The 20,558-nt window shown below is 40.5% G+C and overlaps 1 protein-coding gene across 1 annotated transcript in view; it reads right to left on the bottom strand.

Moving 5' to 3' along the window:
- Ttc23l (tetratricopeptide repeat domain 23 like) overlaps positions 1–20,558 on the bottom strand; it is a 63,431-nt gene that overhangs the window by 4,809 nt on the left and 38,064 nt on the right. The window contains exons 9-11 of the mRNA XM_032897026.1: positions 12,163–12,287; positions 6,094–6,237; positions 462–544 (exon numbers count right to left, since the gene is read on the bottom strand). Coding sequence (XP_032752917.1) covers positions 462–544; positions 6,094–6,237; positions 12,163–12,287 — 352 coding nt within the window. The remainder of the gene's footprint in view (positions 1–461; positions 545–6,093; positions 6,238–12,162; positions 12,288–20,558) is intronic.

Genomic DNA, 20,558 nt, shown 5'->3' with positions numbered 1-20,558 from the left:
AACCTAAGCATTAAGGGGAATCTGGACATGCTAAATTGCCCCAAACACCTGCCCTATATTTAGAGATGTAGATATAGTCGACGAGAAACATAATTTTAAAGTATACATTTATTTGACTTTGTAAAAATCCCAATTTATACAATATTATGTTCATCATGCTGTCAGCAAAGACCTTGTCTTGCAGGATTTGGCTAAAATGTTCAGCACTGTGAGAGATATGCTTAATGTATTTGTAGATGTAACAGTATGTTGCATATTATTACAGTCAACTCCTATAATTCCAGATCCTGAGCTATTAAGAGATCAATTCATTATTCCCAGTATAGAATCTGAGAAAGTCCATAACTGAGGTAAGAGTTTTTGCCTTACTAGGTAAGTCACCCGTACCTGGCTGAATCAGAGACAGACATATTCATATAACCACAGTGGCGACATGGTTCATATCCATATGCAGAACTTACCTTTGCAATAGGGAAAGGAGGCTTTTAGTCTCTACGCTCTTAGTGTGCTCACTTCCATAGATGAGACTCTGAATCATTAGACACTGCAGGTGAAGTGAGAAATACAACAGGTTAAAGAGACTCGGTGCAAACACATCAATTGCAAACTGAGTCAGAAGCAGACTAGGGGACTTGGGGTGTCCTGAGTCTGTTGGTTCCTTCCAAAGAGCAAATCAGCATGCACTGAGGGCTCTAGTTACGTTGTGTTTGCTCCGTGTGATTTATACGAAATCCAGTTTACTGCACCTGTTGCTACAGACAACCAAAGCAATGAGACCCCGAATTGAGGAAATCCCCCCTTAAGACATGGCAACAGCAATGATTTCTGTCAGGACCTTTGAAATAAATCAAAGTAAATAAACAATCAAAGTCCACACGTGCCTCTCAAAGCTGCCTTCTGTTCTGATGCTGACCACTTTACTCTTAGTCAGGTTTCTTGAAAGTCTATTGCTGATAATCTTCATCTCAAACAGCCTATAGAAAGTATACAGAATGCATGAACGGATTTTCAAGACATGGGTAACAAAGGGCTGTGATTGTCCCAAAGAGAGAAAGCAGGTGTGGTAAACAACATGAATGGCCCAGGCTACCACTCTGAGTTTCTGGGCCACCACACAGAAGAGACAGGATCATGCTCACCAGAATCTATCATAGTGCTGAAAGCACTTATTGATATAGTAACATATACTTAGAGAAGAGCAATAGAGAGGAGACACCTTCACAGAAAAACTGTGGAGATCTGCAGTGGGTTCCCCTCAAGTAGCAAAGGCTAGCCCATGAATGAGAAGCAAGTGCAGAAAGCACAGGAATGAATCATCTGGAGGAAAGGATGCTGGACAGAGTACATAGCATTTATGCCAGGTCAAGCTAGAACCGTTGACTAAACAGTGTCCAGTCCCATGTAGGATCAGGCAAGACATGGGTCAAGTTGTTTATAACTAGATTAGCTAGAATGAATTTCAAAAATAGTTATAAGAGTATGAATGAGATACTATATCCAATAAGATCTAGTGTTAGCACCTCAGCGCTCAGGAGGTCCCAGGGCTCAGGAGGCAGAGGCAAGTAGAGCTCTGATCTTAAGAATTGCTTGATCTACAGAGTGAGTTCCAAAATGTCCAGAGCTACACAGAAACCTTGTCTCAGAAAGAAAGAAAGAAAGAAAGAAAGAAAGAAAGAAAGAAAGAAAGAAAGAAAGGAAAGGAAAGGAAAGGAAAGGAAAGGAAAGGAAAGGAAAGGAAAGGAAAGGAAAGGAAAGGAAAGGAAAGAAATCTATAGTGTCTGGTATCCAGACAAAAGTTACTCACTTGGCTTGAAAAACAAACACTAATTAGTAAGCCCCACAATGATAAAAAGCAACCAATCACAAGCCAGTCAAGAAGTGAGGCATAGTGGCATGGACCTATAGGATATGAGCCCTCAGGAGGCTGAAGCAAGAAGGATCATGATCCCTTAAGCCTAAGAACAATCTGAGCCTAGTCAGACCCTCTCACAAAAAATATGCTGAAGTACATTAAAGCTATCATTAGTGCCACTGGAACTGTATTCTGTGTGCCTGTCTCCCTTTCTTTCTTCTTCCTTCTTTTCTTCTCCTTCCCCTCTCTCTTATTTGTGAGTGTGTTAAGGTTAAGAAGAGACATGAACAAGTACATATATATAGAAAGAGATGCTCCCCCTCCCCCCAAAAAACCCTCTGGAGAAAAAGATGTCTGACATGAAAATAAATTGTAAAGGATTAGATTTTTTTAAATCAGTGAACTTGAGAACTGGATGACACAGAAATAAAACTGTCTACATAGCGACTAGCCACTGGTCATCTCAGAACAGACAGAATAATAATTCCATACGATTCACCACCTACTTCTATTAAAAATTCTCATCAACTCAGAAGGAAAAAGAAACATCTTCAACATAATACAGTATCTGAAAACCTCTCCAGCTGACATCACCTCAAGTGATGAAAGCCTACCTCAATTTTTTCACAAGGTTTGGGATTAGACAGAGGTGTCTGTTCCCATGGCACCTACGTGACATGGCTTTCGTATTATAACCAGTGTGGCAAAATGAGAAAAAGGAATAGAAACGGTCTGACTTGGATAAAAGATAGAGCATTTATTAGCACATGATATGACTATCTCTGTAGAAATTCTGGCAGAATCTACAAAACAGCCCTGGAGCTAACAAGTTTAGTAAATATATCAAGGTCATGGGACGCAAGATTATACAAAGCCCAAATCAATTGTGTGTCCATATGCCAGCACAATCAGAAAGTGAAGCTCAGAAGTAACATATTTTAAACACAATAAAAGATGCAAAAACCAGATAAATATGAGAAAATATTCCAAGCCTTATACGTTGGAAACTACAAAATATAACTGCGATAAATTATACTTTATGTTAACTCTGTGCTCCATGTTCATGAGAGAGATAACAAATAGTAAACTATCAATTTTGTACAAACGAATCTCGGCTTCTATTCAAGCTCACTCAAAAGCCCAGCAAGCTGTAAAATACGAAATGATGTGGTGGCTGCAAAATGTCTCTGGCCATGTACAAAACTCAGAATATCGTCCACAGATTTCATGAACGAAAACTCCCCAGTTTGAAGCCTTGTTCAAAGCTACACTATTCAATACACATTGGCATATAGACACATGAATCGGTGGAGCAGAAGAATCTGAACACACGTGCACACACACAGAGAGAAATCTTTATTAAATTTACTAGCCTGCAAAGTGCTGGATTTTCATTTCCATGCACATTTATTATTTTACTCTGTTCTTTCTTGCCCAAACCCTTTTGCCCACACTAATGACTCTTCCTTATCCCAGTCCTCCTCTACCTCTCATGGCACAGGGATTCTGTGACCTCTCCTGTGCCTCCTTCCCCCTTCCCTTTACACATAGAGTTATTTTTCTACTTTTATGTCCTACACACATGTGCCCTCGCACGCACGCGTGTATACACACACACACACACACACACACACACACACACACACACACAACTCCAGTTTCAACATACGAGAGAAAAACATGAACTTGTCTTTCCTCAATAAAACCCCACTGTGTTCACATGTCCTATTTCCTTTATATGTTAGGGCGGGAAGTGACTGAAAGTTTTTCAACCCACACCCAAGTTCCTGAAGTAATGACTTTGAGAATTAATTATGAATAAAAGCCAAAAGCTTTGACTCATTCCCTTACTAGCTCGTAACTTAATTATCTCATTTATTTTATTCTAAGTCCTGCCATGTGGTTGGTTACCTCTGCACAGTATCATATCTCCATCTCCTTCAGTGTTCTGGGTGAAACTCCTTCCAGAGTCTGACTCTATCCCTGAAATCTCTCTCCCCTCTAGAACTCCCATCTCCTATTTCCTGCGTCAGCTCACTGGCCAATCAACTCTATTGACAGGTGATGCCTCTGTCCCTTGCACTCTGTCTACAGGTGGGTATCTACTATGGTTCCATAGCAAATACAGTCAGGAATGCTGTGGTCTTTACTATTTCTTGCATCCTGCTGTTTCGGGGTTTGTCTTGTCTTGTTTTTCTAAGGCCTTGAGGTACATTAAGTTATTTGAGACATCAATGAGCTTTGATGTAAGCACTCAGAGCTATGAATTTTCCTTAGAGCTCCCTCAGCTGTGTCTTGTGGGTCTAGTTTCCTTGTTGTGAAGGGAAGCATACAATTCCCAGCTTCTTGCCTCAGGCGCATTTTTTCAGATCTCTCTGCTTCCTGTTTTGCTCTCTATTCTCATTGCAAATCTGGTACTAAACACACTGCCGTCTGATGCTATGCAATCCGGAGCCCTTTGAATGGGTGCCTCAGTGCTGGAGAAAGCTAGCCTGAAAGGAGAGGCAGCTGTAACCCTCAAGGCCAATCTCCAGTGACTCACTTCCGCCAGCCAGGGAGCATGACTGGCAAAGTTCACACCCTTCTTAAATTGTGTCATGAGATGAGGACCACGTGTCCAAAGCATGAGTTTGTGGGGACGTTCTAGATTTGAACTGTCAGGCCCTTGCAATGGGTACATTGATTCTTCATTTTCAGAAAGGTTGCCGTGTGATCTCTTTGATTACTTTGGCTATTAGTGACTCTGACTTGTTCCTTGGAAACTCACACAGTCCTTACATGTCTTTCTTACCTGTCACATATCAACCGCTTTCTCTTTTCAAACTATGACCTGCTAGAGGAGCTATTCTAATCATCATATAAATCATCTCAAATCAGCACGATGTTAAAATGGCTTCTGTGCTACTGAAAAACAAAGGACAGCGAAGAGAACGAATTCTAGACACAGCTCGGACCCTCGGAACAGGTGATCCGCACAGTTCAGGAATCTGACTTTGTTTCGTTCATGGATTGTGTCTCAGTTCTAGATCTGAGGAACAGGGCTCAGTCCCGGTGCCCTCAGGACTCCTCATGCCCATCGCGTTCACTGTGGCCCTGAGTTCCACTGGTTCGCTGCTTCCTTTCAGCCCCTTTCTCTCGTCCTCTGGGCCTTTCCCATCTCATCTTTTGGCCTCAAATCATCTTTTCAATGGATGCTTTTCTGTCTCTGTAGGTTCTGAGTTCACGTTCTCCTTGAAGTCCTTCTGTTTCTTTAAATAATTTGCAGGTTTTCCTTTACTCTAAATTTTCAAAAGGAGGACCCCTTTCTCCCATTGCTCACTCTTCTCTATGCGTGTTAACCTGAAATGAGCTTAGATATCTTTGTAGACCTGATATTGCCAAAGCACGTATGTGGACTGGTTCTGATTTTGCCTCTGGGCATTTCAGTATGAATTGATGCTAATTATGAGCAAACAGGTTTTATGTACAGACAATTGCTTGGCTCACTGAGTCTTTTTCTGTTTGCTTCATTCTGGGACCAGGTCTCACTATGTTTCTCTGGCTGTTCTGGAACTGTAAACACCAGACTGGCCTCAAACTCACAGAGATCTGCCTGCCTGTGCTTCCCAAGTCAGGGGCCAGAGGAGTGTGCCACCATGCCTGGGTTGGCTCACTGAGTCTTTAGCTTTTCGTTGTGTTGGCACCTTAGAAGGAAAAGAAGCGATGTGAGGGCTCTTCTTTGTCACCCTGGAATTAACTAAAACCCAAGAAGCTGGAGGCACCTGGGAGGGACCTTTCTTTTCTCCCCTCTTCTCCTTCCCTCCTTCCGTCCTTCCGTCCCTAAGTCATTTGAAGTGGGAAGCTCACCTTTAACTAGGTATCTCCGATGGAAAGCATGTTTGCCCTCGCTGTCAATGGCAACCCCACTCCTTCCCTACCTTTAGAGCCAACTTCTTCAGGATCCCAGCATAAACCAAAACCAGATGACACATCCAGCCTCATGAGCTCAGCAATTACTGGATTCTTGGACCTTACAGTCAGAGCCAGCCATCGTTGGATTAGCTGGAGGTGTGACCCACTCTAATAAATCCCTTTGTGTGTGTGTGTGTGTGTGTGTGTGTACATTCTATCAGTCCTGTTCCTCTAGAGAACCCTAATACACACACACACACACACACACACACACATACACACCATTGCCCATATTCTGCTTATAATAATCCCTTGAAGAAAATGTAATGAACTTGTCTTTCTTTGCTCACCTTCCTCAGTAGTGCAATCGCTTCTCTGAGTTCTCCTTTGGCAAAACAGATGCTGCCCATGTTATAAAAGGTTTCAGCTACTTTTTTGCCACAGTCCCCAAAGGTGCAAGAATTCAACGTAGACTTTAGCAGTCTGTAAGCCTCCTAGGGGAAAGACATTAGAAATACAATCAACCTTGGCAGTCGTGGACCTTGAACAAATGAAAAAGACGGATGGGAATGTGAGAGACACAGCCAGAATACAGCAAATACACCCAGCACCAAAAGACACATGGTCACAAGCAGGGAGTCAGACTATACATGGACTGTGACCTCATAGGTAGCAATGAATATCCTAGTAAAGCACCAGTGGAAGGGAAGCCCTGGGTCCTGCTACTGAACCCTATGAATTAATGTTGGGAGAGGGCAGCAATGGGGGAGGGGTGGAACAATTGTCACCACTGTACTTACTTTTAAACAGACCCAATTTAATAAAAAATGGAAGAAAAAAAATAAAATAAAATGGAAGAGGCCAGGATGTGGACAATCTTCATGGAGGGGAGGGGAGGGAGGGAGGGAGAGAGAGAGAGAGGGAGAGAGAGGGAGGGAGAAAAAAAAAGACACAGTCACAAGCAAAGCTAAGTACTCCTCTATGAATTTGTCATGGTCACCCTTACTTGCCTTTACAGACACAGTGTCAGAATTCCACACCATAAGTTTCTTTCTTCCACTTTTCAAACTTTCAGAAAAGCCAGAGACTAGTAGACTCAACACTCATAAAGCTTTTACCTAAATTCACAAGAGATTGCCACTTCCCCACATGCATTTTATCATTCTATTTGGTAAATATGTCTATGAATATGAGTACATATGCATACATTTTTATTGAAACTAAGATATAGACACAGAGAAACTTTACTGCTAACTATCAAAGTCCATGTCTTCTCAGAGCAAGGCTATTCTGTATAACCTTCTCTGTATTGTCACTCTCAATGTCACATGGCTACAATTCTATTAACCTAACTACTAACTTTTTCAGTACTAGTTACAGTTTTAAAAGTAGAGTGTGGTCAAGTATTGTATTTTGCATTTTTAGTTTTCTAATTCTTTCTTCATCATAACAGGTCCTCCCCTGCCCCTTTCTGTTTGACAGCATTGACCACTCGTCTTTCTGTACAATGCTCACCCTGATCAACTCACACCATGGCAAAATGTTCAGTGCAAATCACCATAAACTGTTCACCATGCCAATTACCTTCATTTGCCTTCCAGTATATCGTCTTCTATAAAGATATATAATTTACTTCTTAAGTTAGCTTATAAAGTAGCGGGTGTCCATGAGATCTGTATACATCTCTCACTTAGATTAATTCTATACACACACTGGAGGCCTACACACCTTCTGACTATACAACCCCTTACTCCCCAGGACTCTCCCATCCAAAGTATTCCATTGTCTTTCCTACCTCCTTCCTTTGAAGCACCCAGCCCCCACAGTCATGGCTTCCTTTCCCATTTCCTATCCTTTATTCATGTTTACTCCACCTGGATACACATTCTCCCGTTTGTTTTGAAGCTGGGTTTCATTATGTAGCTATTTGTGACTGGCCTGAAACTTGCTGTGTAGGCCAGGCTAGCTCCACAGAGCTCCGCTTTTCGCTACCCCAAAGTGCTGGGATTAGAGGCTTTTGCCACCAAGCTCGGCCTGAATATGAACATGTATCAGACGTTAGGATCCACATATGGAAAGGGACATTTGGTGTTTGTCCTGAACCTGGGCTACTTCCTAGTATAGTGGCTCTCAACCTTTCTAGTACTTCGATCCTTTAATACAGTTCTGTGTGTCGTGGTGACCCCCAACCATAAAGTTATCTCATTGCTACTTCACAAAGGGAATTTTGCTACTGTTAACACAGTAATGTAAATATCTGTGCTTTCCAGTGGTTCTAGGTAACCCCTGGGAAACCGCCATTCAACCCCCGCCCCCAGGGACTTAAGAGCCACAGGTTGAGAACCACTGTCCTAGTACAATACTTTCCAGTTCCATCCCTTCCCGAAACCTCTTTACGGGCTAATGAAATGTCACTGCACTTAAATATCACAAGTCCATTATCCACTCCTCACTCGATGGACATCCAGGCTGACTGCCTCCTTGCTATTGTGAGAAAACAAACAAAGTCCATAAACGCAGATGTGCAAGTATCTGTGGCAGGACAGACAGCCCTTCCTGTGTGTGCCCAGAAGTGGAATAACTTTTCTGAGAGGCTGCTTCACTGATTTCCACCAACAGTAGATGATGGCCTCTCCTCGGCACTTCACTTTCAGCATTTGCTGCCGTTCGTCTTCTTGGTGTTAGCCATTCTTAGTCAGGTGAGATGGTGTCCTCCACATGCCTTGCCTCAGCAGGGGCCTTGCCTCAGCACGTGCATCCGATCAGCCAGAGTCCTTGGCAGTGTCAAGAAATGGCAGCGCACCACCAGAAGTGTTTTGGTGTGGTTCTCTTATGGCGTCCTGACAAATGCAGCTCAAGGACGCAGTGCATGTCGTTAGCAAAGAACCCTTCGTCATGGGTCCTTTCTCGTGTTTGCTTTAGCAGAACATTTTCTCTACTGTGTCTGCTTCAGCAAAAACCTTCCTTCACCAGTCGACCTTAGCCTTTCACACCTGTGTCCACTTTAACGAAATGTTCCTTCACGTGTTTGCCCCAGCAAAACACCATCCAAGCGACTTTCCAAAGAAACCTTAAGTTTCCATTCAAAACATAGCTTTCATATTTCAATAGTTTTGAGAATTTTTAAGTGAGTCTGCTGCATTTACCTTATTTCTACCCTTCATTTTCTTCTCTCCAACTTCTGCCATGTACCCCCGCCCCCATACACACACATCCCCTCTCAAGTCCATGACCTCTTCCATATGTATACGGGTTTAGAGTCTCACCACGTGGGCTTGACAACATGTTAGGGGGTTCATGCCTGAGGAAGACTTGATTCTCCCTCCCTCGTCAGCCACCGACTGCCTTGAAGTGCTTCATCTGAGTGGCACGTTGTGAACGTTTGCCCAGTTGGTATGCGGACGGGCATGGTCTTGTGCAGGTTTTATTGTTGAGAGTTCATGAGTGCGGCACACAGGTTCTGTCCAGAGAAAACCAACTCACAACATCTGCCATGAGCCTAGTCCTCTGGTTCTTACAATATCTCCTCTCCTACAAGACTCCCTGAGCCTGAGGGATGAATGTTGATGAAGAGTAGATGTCTAAGGATGTCCCACTGCTTTTTTAGAAGACAATGCCAAAATACAGGAATCCTAAAACTCTATACCTTTGTATTTTTCAGAATAGAAAGGCATAAATATGATTAAAAGATTTCTCTATTTTCTAAATATTCAAAAATATATTACCTACGTGGCTAAATTTATTTCTAAGTGTGTCCTCTTATTTTTACCCATGTAATGGGCTTATTTTTAATTATTTAATTTCTTGCTTTTCAGATTTTTTGTTAATAGTGCTCAGATACAAAACATTTTTTGTATTTGCCTTTTAAAAATTAAAAAAATTAAATTGGTTGAAGTTTTAACACACACTTAGTTTTAAGTGTGTGTGTGTGTGTGTGTGTGTGTGTGTGTGTGTACATATGTGTATGTGTGGGGAGAGGAGAGAGATCTTTAGGACTTTTATGTAACGTTTTATCCTTCTGAAGAGGTAACACAGCCTACTTTATAGTTTAAATATTGTTTGTTTTTCTAGCCTCTCACTTTGGCTCATACTTTTGTTCAAAGTTAAAAGGACACATGGCCTTAAGATTGAACATTCTCACCTTGATCTTTATTCTATGAGATGCAAAGAAAAAACTTGTAGTTTTCCCTCACAGAGTATGTTATTAGCATGGGTTATTAGCATATGTAGCCTTTACTAGGTTGCAGTAACCTCCTTCTCTTCTACTCTGTTTAAGACATGAGCAAGTCGTATGCATTTCTGTTCTGGTACTCTACAATGAACCTAGAGCTCATACCAAACTTGGGGCACGGTAAAGAACTCCCTTTTAAAGCAAAAGATGTGTGATAAGATTAAGCAACGTCATGAACTAGTTATTGAGCACCCACTATATGCTAAGTAGCTAATAGTAATTTCACACACTGGGTGCACGGCAGCTAACAAAGCAGATGCCGATTCCTGCCCACATGATGCTTTTTCCTGAATGGCACAGCAATCATTCAAAGTTCTGCTTTATAATAGATTAGAAATAACCTGGACTCAACTCCTCTTTTCGTCTTTTCCCAAGAGCTTGTTATTTCATAAAGCACCTGATTTTAGGAGAGGAGGGCTTTTGTAATTTTATTATGAACAGGATCATGATGTTCTTTGCACCATCATATCACAAGAATAAGCAATTAAAGGCTGGAGCACTCATCTTTAAAAGGAAAATTACAGACTTGGGATTATTCTATGGCAGTGAGATTCAAAATTAGCCTTCCGAGCCCTCAGAAAATGTCATAAGTCACTGTGTTTCTTTGGTTTTTACAAAATACTAGTTGATAAAGATATCACAAGTTATAAAAGTCCCTCTGTGTGGCATAAAAGAAGCTTTCATTAATGAAAGGAAATACATTCCTAACTCTATGCTTATAAATCCACTCTTCAACTAGTTGTCAAATGGCCAATGAAACCATGCCAAGTCCATCCAACTTTCCTACTTGCCTGAGGAAGTACAAGGTTGGTTTGGTCAGCTCAAAGTTATATAGACTCTCATAACACACAAAGGTCAACACTGTGTTTAAATACATAAAGCTCAGGTCATAACTTCTTGAGCAATGACTTAGACTAATGGGATCACTAGGTAAAATGTTATATCAACTTGATACAAGCTGGAGAGGAGAGAACCTCAGTTGAGGAAAATACATCTATATATCAGCTGTAGGTCATTTTAATAGGGGTTACTGTGAGAGGGCACAGACCGTTGTGGGTGGTGCCACCCCTGTCCTGGTGGTCTTGGGTGCGATAATAAAGTAGGCTGAGCAAGCCATGAGGAGTTGCACTCCCCCATGACCTCTGCTTCACTTCCTGCTTCCAGGTTCCTGTCCACTTAGGTTTCTGCACTAACCTCCCTCAGAGATGTGCTGTGGTGTGGAAATTTAAGCTGAAATAAACCCTTTCTTCCCAGTGCTGTTTATGGTCTTGATGTTTCACCACAGCTATAGAAATCATAGGTATGATGGCATCTAAAGCATTTTATATAATGTTTTAAATGAGAAGACAAAATTCTGGTAAGTAAGAGATGAAGGTCAGACTGAAAAGGACATTAGTATTTAGAGCCAAAGGTAGCAGTGGCTAGTTCTGCCTCAAATTAATAAGTTTATAAAGGTGAGGTCTGAGCTGTTGCAGTAAATATTATTTGTGGGTTTCTACCCCCACCTTAGATCATTTAGTTCCCAAATAAAAGACACAAAATCTTTATCTTTATAATAAACCTTAAAGCATTAGAGATGAGCAGATATCAACCATCTGTGCTATTCTGTTTATTTCCCTGTTAATAATCCCAAGATATCGCTTTCCATGTTCTGCCTAGGCCACTCTTACTTCAATGTGCTGGCTCTCATGGCCATGCAGTCCTGATCCACCCACCCCATGACTCCTTCTTCTTTCCTCCTCCTCTGCTAGTGTTCTGCCTCAGACCTCCAGCCCTGCAAACTGAACCCTCCCCTGCCCCTCTCCTCCTCAACTACAGCCTGTAGGCATCTTTGTTAAACCAATAGTTTTAAATAAGGAGCAAGGTTTGCACAATCAAAGCTGGCATATGTGAGAATTCACTCTTCTTAAGGTAACTAGTCCTTGGGATACAGAATTTAGCATTACAGTTCATAACAACAGACCAAACCTCAACACTGCGCTGAAAGTGTTCTGGATTTAAAGGACTTCATGTACAGTGACAAAAGCAAATTATTTTATTGATATCATAAGCAACAGCAACCTCATGTGTTCTACCCAGTTTAATCTGAGACTTCTGTGAGCTCTTGTTTCTGAGCTGTGAACCAAAAACAGGCCATCTATAACTAACGAGCAAAGTAGGGTCATGTTTATGGCTTGATGACATTTACCTGTTTTTCGCCATTTTGGATGAGCCATGTACAAAAATCTTCAATGGTGGTAAGAGTTTCATAGTGTTCTGAGCCCAGGGTTTGGTATGTAGTAATACTTCTTATAAAATATATCTCAACTGCATCTAGAAAAATGGAAAGCATTATTTAAAGCAAACTTCAAGCCTTCACAAATGCCTATTATCAGCTTGGGTTCCATTGGCATTTTCATAGATGTAGTCTAGGCCTACTCCTGTTCCAGGCTTCACAAAGATCCTCAGAAAGTCCAAGACGGGATTGGATAGAATCAGATGGTATTCTCATGATGAAATGCATGCATGCATTTGAAGTAGGGAGAAAGGTTTCTGTCCAAATAGTCATATTATTCCAAAGGCCAAAATAATTACCATATTAGACTTCCAGAAACATTGAAAGACTATATATAATTTTAGCTATGAAAGACTAAAACTCTGATAGAGATTTTGTGTGTTTAACACACATTGTATGTATTTTTATATATTTAATATATATACATAATTATACATGTATGTATACAGAGATATGATTTGGCAAGTTTTACTGTTTAAAACGTGCTGTTATAGCCAGAATATGGTAGCTCACTTCTATAATTCTAGCACTTAATGGACTAAGGCAGGAAACATTGCCATGTGTTTGAGGCCAGCCTGGACTCTATAAGGAATTCCAGGCCATACATTTTAGGGTTACAAATGGAGATGCTGTCTCAAACAAGTGGCTTGTGGGGTTTTTTTTTTTCACCTGCCAGTAATGTCGCCTGCTGATGAACTGGCTCAACAAATTCAAGCCTGGATTAGAAACTGTTTACACAACAGTTGTGGGTCAGTCATCCATCTTGTCTTTCTTTAAACTAGTTAACCTTAAATTAAGGAATCCACTTTCTGAGAAAAATTCAACCATCCTCCTTTGGGCCCTCCTTGCTATTTGTTTTTGTTGTTGTTGTTATTTTGTTTTTAAAGATTTATTTATTTTATGTATGTGAGTACACTGTCGCTGTCTTCAAACACACCAGAAGAGGGCATTAGATCCCATTACTCACGGTTGTGAGTTACCATGTGGTTGCTGAGATTTGAACTCAGGACCTCTGGAAGAGCAGTCAGTGCTCTTAACCACTGAGCCATCTCTCCAGCCCATTATTTGGGTGTTTTAGGTCTGTTGATTATAAGATGGTTATCGTGTACTTTATGATTACCAGCCACTTATGAGTACATACTATGCATGTTCTTTTTGGTCTAGGTTACCTCAGGATATTTTCTAATTCCATCCATTGATTGGCCTGCAGAGGTGGATGGAAGGAGGGAACTGGGTGAGAGAGGGGATGTCCCAGGGTGGGGTGGTAACCAAGGGGGGGGGCTTCTCCTTCTCTAAGGAGAAGTGGAGGGGGTAATGGTGGGAGGGGCTTGTGAGGCTGAGACTGGGAGGAGGGGAGGGGGCCTGGGATTGGGATATAAAGTGAATAAAAAGTTTATGGATAGAAAAAAAAGAACCTTGCTCTGATGATTGATTTTAAGGTAGAAGGAGGCTTTTATCATCAAGCAGGAGTTTCACTGGAAGGTTTTTCATACATACCTTTTGTGGATTAAGGAAATTGTTCCCCTTTATTATGAGTGGGTATTACATTTTGTATACTTTTTTCTGAAAAAAAAAGATTCAAATTATATGTTTTCATCTTTATTAGTATGGTGTATTGACTGGAAGTTGAATATTGAATGAGCCTGAAAACTTTCCTCTGAATGTTTCAGCAGTCACTTTGCTTTATGTGTTACAGTATTTATTTGCTATGTCTTTCATTAAGAATGTTTTATATCTACGTAGCTGAAAGTGCTGATTTGTGGTGATTTTCCTGCAAATGCCTTTATGATACTGACATCATAAAATTAGGAGTTATTTATGTCTCTTACAGTTTTTGCTTTTTTATTTGTTTCTATATGTGTGTGTTGGAGGGAAGCTTGTTGCAGTGAATTTTTTTGATGTAATTAAGAGTAAGGCTCCCTAAACTCCCTTTTTCCCCCAATACGCTAGGGTGGAGACCATGTGGAAGATACTCAATGTGTTAGGGGTAGAGTTGGGTCAGAGTCTTCCCTGAAGCTAGCAACCTCTCTCTTCCTCTTAAGTTCTTTCATAGGTGGGTGGTTCAAGGGCTTCTTTCTCCTTGGTGACCATGTAGACTGTGAGGTTAGTTCACCATTCACTGTTATGTCACAAAGTGAGTTGGACAAAGAGCTCCTTGAAGGCAATGCCCAGTGTTAAAGGCAGAAAAGTGGGTGTCACTGCTAAAAATTTCAGGAGACAGTCTGGAAATCAGTATAGCTCAGGATGCCTTTCGATAGTTAGGAGCCCTGACTAATACAGGCACACTTCAATGGCGGCTTCACCACCCTCTTGGTTTGTTTGTTTGTTTTTCATGCAATATATTTTGTCATAGTTTCCACTCCCCCAACTTTTCCCAGGTCCTCCCCTCCTCCCCATCTCTCTACTTACACGACTTCCAAATTCATGTCCACTCTCTCTCCTTTCTCTCTCAAAACAAAAGGCACTAACATTAAAAAAGTTAAGACAAAAATACCAAAACAAAACAAAAAGCACACACAAAAAGTCATGGAGTATATTATGTATTAGTCAACTACTCTTTGGCATAGTGCCTGCCATGCTGTGTGTTCTCATTCATATTTGGGATCTTTAGTTGGAATGTCAGACCCATGGCATTTGTAATGCAGGAGAATGTTATGACCGTCCCCTTACTTCTGGGATAATACTGCCCACAGCTTTTTGAGAGATACAGGGAAGATGCTTTGGCCAGCCCCATGGCTATCATACTTCAGTTTCCCTGAGGAGCATTCCACTATCTTCCTGGTAGTAGTGATGGCATGAACCATACTCATGAGTCCATGAATTATACCAAAGTTGTCATGGGATAATGTTGGCCAGGTTAGGACTAGAAGAATAGGAACTGCTGACAACTGTGAGTGAGTTGTCATGAGTTGTCTCGTGGTGTAAACCCATCACGAACATGGGGGTATCAACAGAATGGCCAGAGGTAATGGCCGTTTCAGCTCCACCCTTCAAATGAACCTAGCCCTTTCTATCCTAATAAAGACACCGGTAGAATCCACAACATACCTGCACCAACATCACTCCGCTTGATGTTGGCAGGCCCTCACTCCTAGAAGATAAGAGAGGCCCTCCCGTTGATGACAAGTTTCCTTTTCTCAGATTTGACTGTACCGTGTAACTTGCTGTGGAGTAGAGTGACGCTTGACTGTGAAGGAAGACTGTGTAGCTAAGGTTAATAAAGGCAGCATTGGTGTCAATATCCACTTCATCATAGTTGAAGGCAGATTTAGTGACCAAGTGCCCCATCTGGCCAAATCTGCCCTCTCCTATCTTTACCATAATGTCTCGGGAATGAGGCCGGCACTACAGAGAAGACGCGGCAGTCTCTGGAACAGGAAGAAGTTAAAAGCCTCTTGTATGTTTTTTATTTCTCTCATCCTAAACTTTATTTATGTAAGCACACGTGTGGGCAGTAAGGATGGATATTCATGTGCCATGGTGTGCCCATGGAGGTCAGAGCCCAACCTTAAGAGTTGGTTCTTTCCTTCCACCATGTGGGGTTTGGGGATTGAATTCAGGCATTAGGCTTGGTGGCAAGCACCTTTATCTGACAAGTCACCTCTCCATCCCTCCTATATGTTACGGAGGTGATAGAGAATTGGTATTATTCTTTCTTTAAATGTTAGGTAGACTTCCAAAGTGATATTGTTTACGCGAAGAAATTTCTTTTTTGGGAGGATTAACTATGAATGAATTTTTAATACATATGCATCTGCTAAGTTACTTGTTCATGCAGGGTGAGTTTTATGTTCTGTGTTCAGTACTTTGTGACAGACATAGTTTTATACCTTTTTGTAATTAAAATGTCAATCTCTTCTTTAATATTATACCTTTTGGTATGCACAGAAAACCCTTCTCAAATTTGGACTTTAATTCTTTCTATTCTAGAACTGTCTTTTCTCGTGGCTAAATTTTATTTTCAGTTTTGCTGCATAAAATTTTGGTCTAGGTGAAGTTTAATTTAATAACAAAAGCTCATCTCTGGTTTGCCTGCTTGCCTTGTAGGATTGAGCAATTGCTAGATCCTTGGACTTCCATTCACAGCTGTTGCTGACCATTGTTGGGGAGTTAGACTACAGAATCTCTCTGGACCCAAATCGGGCCCTGAGAGAGCTGGTCTCCCAGGAGTGCTGACACAACTAAGATTATAGGTTCACAGGCTCACAGGAGGGACAGGCTCCAGTCAGAGACAGCAAGATCAACTAACACCAGAGATAAACAGATGGCAAGAGGCAGGCACAAGAACCTAAGCAACAGAAACCAAGGCTACTTGGCATCATCAGAACCCAGTTCTCCCACCACAGCAAGTCCTGGATTACCCAACACACTGGAAAAGAAAGATTCTGATTTAAAATCATCTCTCATGATGATGATAGAGGACTTTAAGGAGGACATAAACAACTCCCTTAAAGAAATACAGGACAACAGAGGTAAACAGATAAAAGCCCTTAAAGAAGAAACACAAAAATCCCTTAAAGAATTACAGGAAAACACAACCAAACAGGTGAAGGAATTGAGCAAAACCATCCAGGATCTAAAAATGGAAATAAAAACAATAAAGAAAGCACAAAGGGAGACAACCCTGGAGATAGAAAACCTAGGAAAGAGATCAGGAGTCAAAGATGCAAGCATCACCAACAGAATACAAGAGACAGAAGAGAGAATCTCAGGGACAGAAGGTACCATAGAAGACACAACAGTCAAAGAAAATGCAAAATGCAAAAAGCTCCTAGCTCAAAGCATCCAGGAAATCCAGGACACAATAAGAAGACCAAACCTAAGGATAATAGGTATAGAAGAGAGTGAAAACTCCCAACTTAAAGGGCCAGTAAAGATCTTCAACAAAATCATAGAAGAAAACTTCTCTAACCTAAAGAAAGAGATGAGCATGAATACACAAGAAGCCTACAGAACTGCAACTAGATTGGACCAGAAAAGAAATTCCTCCTGTCACATAATAATCAAAACACCAAAAGCATAAAACACAGAAAAAATATTAAAAGCAGTAAAGCAGACCTATCAGAGTTACACCAGACTTCTCACTAGAGACTCTAAAATCCAGAAGATCCTGGGCAAATGTCATACAGACCCTAAGAGGCCATAAATGCCAGACCAGACTACTATACCAACAAAACACTAAATTAATATAGATGGAGAAACCAAGATATTCCATGACAAAGTCAAATTTATACAATATCTTTACACAAAGACAGTCCTACAAAGGAAAATAGATGGAAAACTCCAACACAAGGAGTGAAACTACATGCTAGAAAGAGCAGGAAATAATCTTCTTTCTAAGAACCCAAAAGAAGATATCCACACAAACATAATTCCACCTCTAACAACAAAAATAGCAGGAAGCAACAATCATTTTTCCTTAATATCTCTTAACATCAATGGACTCAATTCCCCAATAAAAAGACATAGACTAACAGACTGGATATTTAAAGAGGACCCAGCATTCTGTTGCATATAGGAAATGCACCTCATTGACAAAGACAGACACTACCTCAGAGTAAAAGGCTGGGGAAATTTTTCCAAGCAAATTGTCCCAAGAAACAAACTAGAATAGCCGTTCTAATATCGAATAAAATTGCCATTCAACCAAAAGTTATCAAAAAAGGTAAGGAAGGACACTTCATATTCATTAAAAGAAAAATCTACAATATGAACTCTCAATTCTGAACATCTATGCTCTAAATGCAAGGGCACCCACATTAATAAAAGAATTGTTACTAAAGATCAAAGCACACACTGTACCTCACACAATAATAATGGGAGACTTCAACACCCCACTCTCATCAATGGACAGATCATGGAAACCGAAACTAAACAGAGACACAGTGAAACTAACAAAAGTTATGAACCAAATGGATTTAACACACACACACACACACACACACACACACACATACACACACACACATATATATAACATTTCATCCTAAAATGAAAGAATCTTCATTTTATCTCATAGTATCTTCTCCAAAATTGACCATGTAATTGGTCACAAAACAGGCCTCAACAGATACAGGAAGATTGAAATAATACCATGCATTCTATCAGATTACCATGGACTAAGGCTGGTCTTCAACAACAAAAATGACAGAAAGCCCACATACACCTCAAAGCTGAATAACGCTCTACTTAATGACATCTTGGTCAAGGAAGAAATAAAGACTTTTTAGAATTTAATAAAAATGAAGGCACAGCATACTCAAACTTATGGGACATAGTGAAAGGAGTGCTAAGAGGAAAATTCATAGTTCTGAGTGTCTTTAAAAAGAAACTGGACAGAGCATACACTAGCAACTTGACAGCACACCTGAAAGCTCTAGAACAAAAAGAAGCAAATACACCCAGGTGGAGTAGACGGCAGGAAATAATCAAACTCAGGGCTGAAATCAACCAAGCAGAAACACAAAGAACTATACAGAGAATCAACACAACCAGGAGTTGGTTCTTTGAGAAAATCAACAAGATAGATAAACCCTTAGCCAAACTAACCAGAGGGCAGAGAGAGACTATCCAAATTAACAAATCAAAAATGAAAAGGGAGACATAACAACATAAACTGAGGGAATCCAAAAAATTATTAGAAACTGGAAAATCTGGATGAAATGGACAATTTTCTAGACAGATACCAGGTACCAAAATTAAATCAGGATCAGATTAATCATCTAAACAACCCCATAACTCCTAAAGAAATAGAAGCAGTTATTAAAAGTCTCCCAAAACAAAAAAGCCCAAGACCAGATGGGTTTAGTTCAGAATTCTATCAGACCTTCATAGAAGACCTAATACCAATACTGTCCAAACTATTCCACAAAATAGAAACAGAAGGAGCACTAACCAATTTGTTCTATGAAGCCACAATTATGCTCATACCTAAACCACACAAAGACCCAACAAAGAAAGAGAACTTCAGACCAATTTCACTTATGAATATCGATGTAAAAATACTCAATATAATTCTTGCAAAGTGAATCCAAGAACACATCAAAACGCTCACCCATCATGATCAAGTAGGCTTCATCCCAGGGATGCAGGGATGGTTCAATATATAGAAATCCATCAATGTAATCCACTATATAAATAAACTCAAAGAAAAAAACCACATGATCATCTCATTAGATGCTGAGAAAGCATTTGACAATATTCAACACCCCTTCATGATAAAAGTTTTGGAAAGACCAGGAATTCAAAGCCCATTACTAAACATAGTAAAAAGTAATATACAGGGTTGGGGATTTAGCTCAGTGGTAGAGCGCTTGCCTAGCAAGCGCAAGGCCCTGGGTTCGGTCCCCAGCTCCGAAAAAGAAGAAAAAAAAAAAAGATCCAAACACAAAAGTAATATACAGTAAACCAGTAGCCAACATCAAACTAAATGGATAGAAACTTGAAGCAATCCCACTAAAATCAGGGACTAGATAAGGCTTCACTCTCTCCCTTTACTTTTTCCATATAGTACTTGAAGTCCTAGCCAGAGCAATTAGACGACCAAAGGAGGTCAAACAGATACAAAATGGAAAGAAATAAGTCAAAATATCACTATTTGCAGATGATATGATAGTATACTTAAGTTACCACAAAACTTCCACCAAAGAACTCTTACAGCTGATAAACAACGTCAGCAAAGTGGCTCGATATAAAATTAACTCAAACAAATCAATAGCCTTCCTTTACTCAAAGGATAAGCAGGCTGAGAAAGAAATTAGGGAAGCAGCACCCTTTACAAGAGTCACAAATAGTATAAAATACTTTAGTGTGACTCTAACCAAGTGAGTGAAAGATCTATATGACAAGAACTTCAAGCCTCTGAAGAAAGAAATTGAAGATCTCAGAAGATGGAAAGATCTCCCATGCTCGTGGATTGGTAGGATTAATACAGTAAAGATGGCCATCTTGCCAAAAGCAATCTACAGATTCAATGCAATCCCCATCAAAATTCCATCTCAATTCTTCATAGAGTTCGAAAAAACAATTTGCAAATTCATTTGGAATAACAAAAAACCCAGGATATCAAGAACTACTCTCAACAATAAAAGAACTTCTGGGGGAATTATCATCCCTGACCTCAAGCTGTATTAGAGAACAATAGTGATAAAAAGTGAATGGTACAGAGACAGGCAGGGAGAACAATGGAATAGAATTGAAGACCCAGAAATGAACCCACACATCTATGGCCACTTGATCTTTGACAAAGGAGCTAAAATGATCCAGTGGGGAAAAGAGCATTTTTCAACAAATGATGCTGGGTCAACTGG

This window comes from Rattus rattus, chromosome 3, assembly GCF_011064425.1.
Source record: "Rattus rattus isolate New Zealand chromosome 3, Rrattus_CSIRO_v1, whole genome shotgun sequence".
NCBI classification, from domain to species: domain Eukaryota; kingdom Metazoa; phylum Chordata; class Mammalia; order Rodentia; family Muridae; genus Rattus; species Rattus rattus.
Note: the sequence above shows the minus strand (reverse complement) of the source record. Positions and strands in the feature narration are given on the sequence as shown.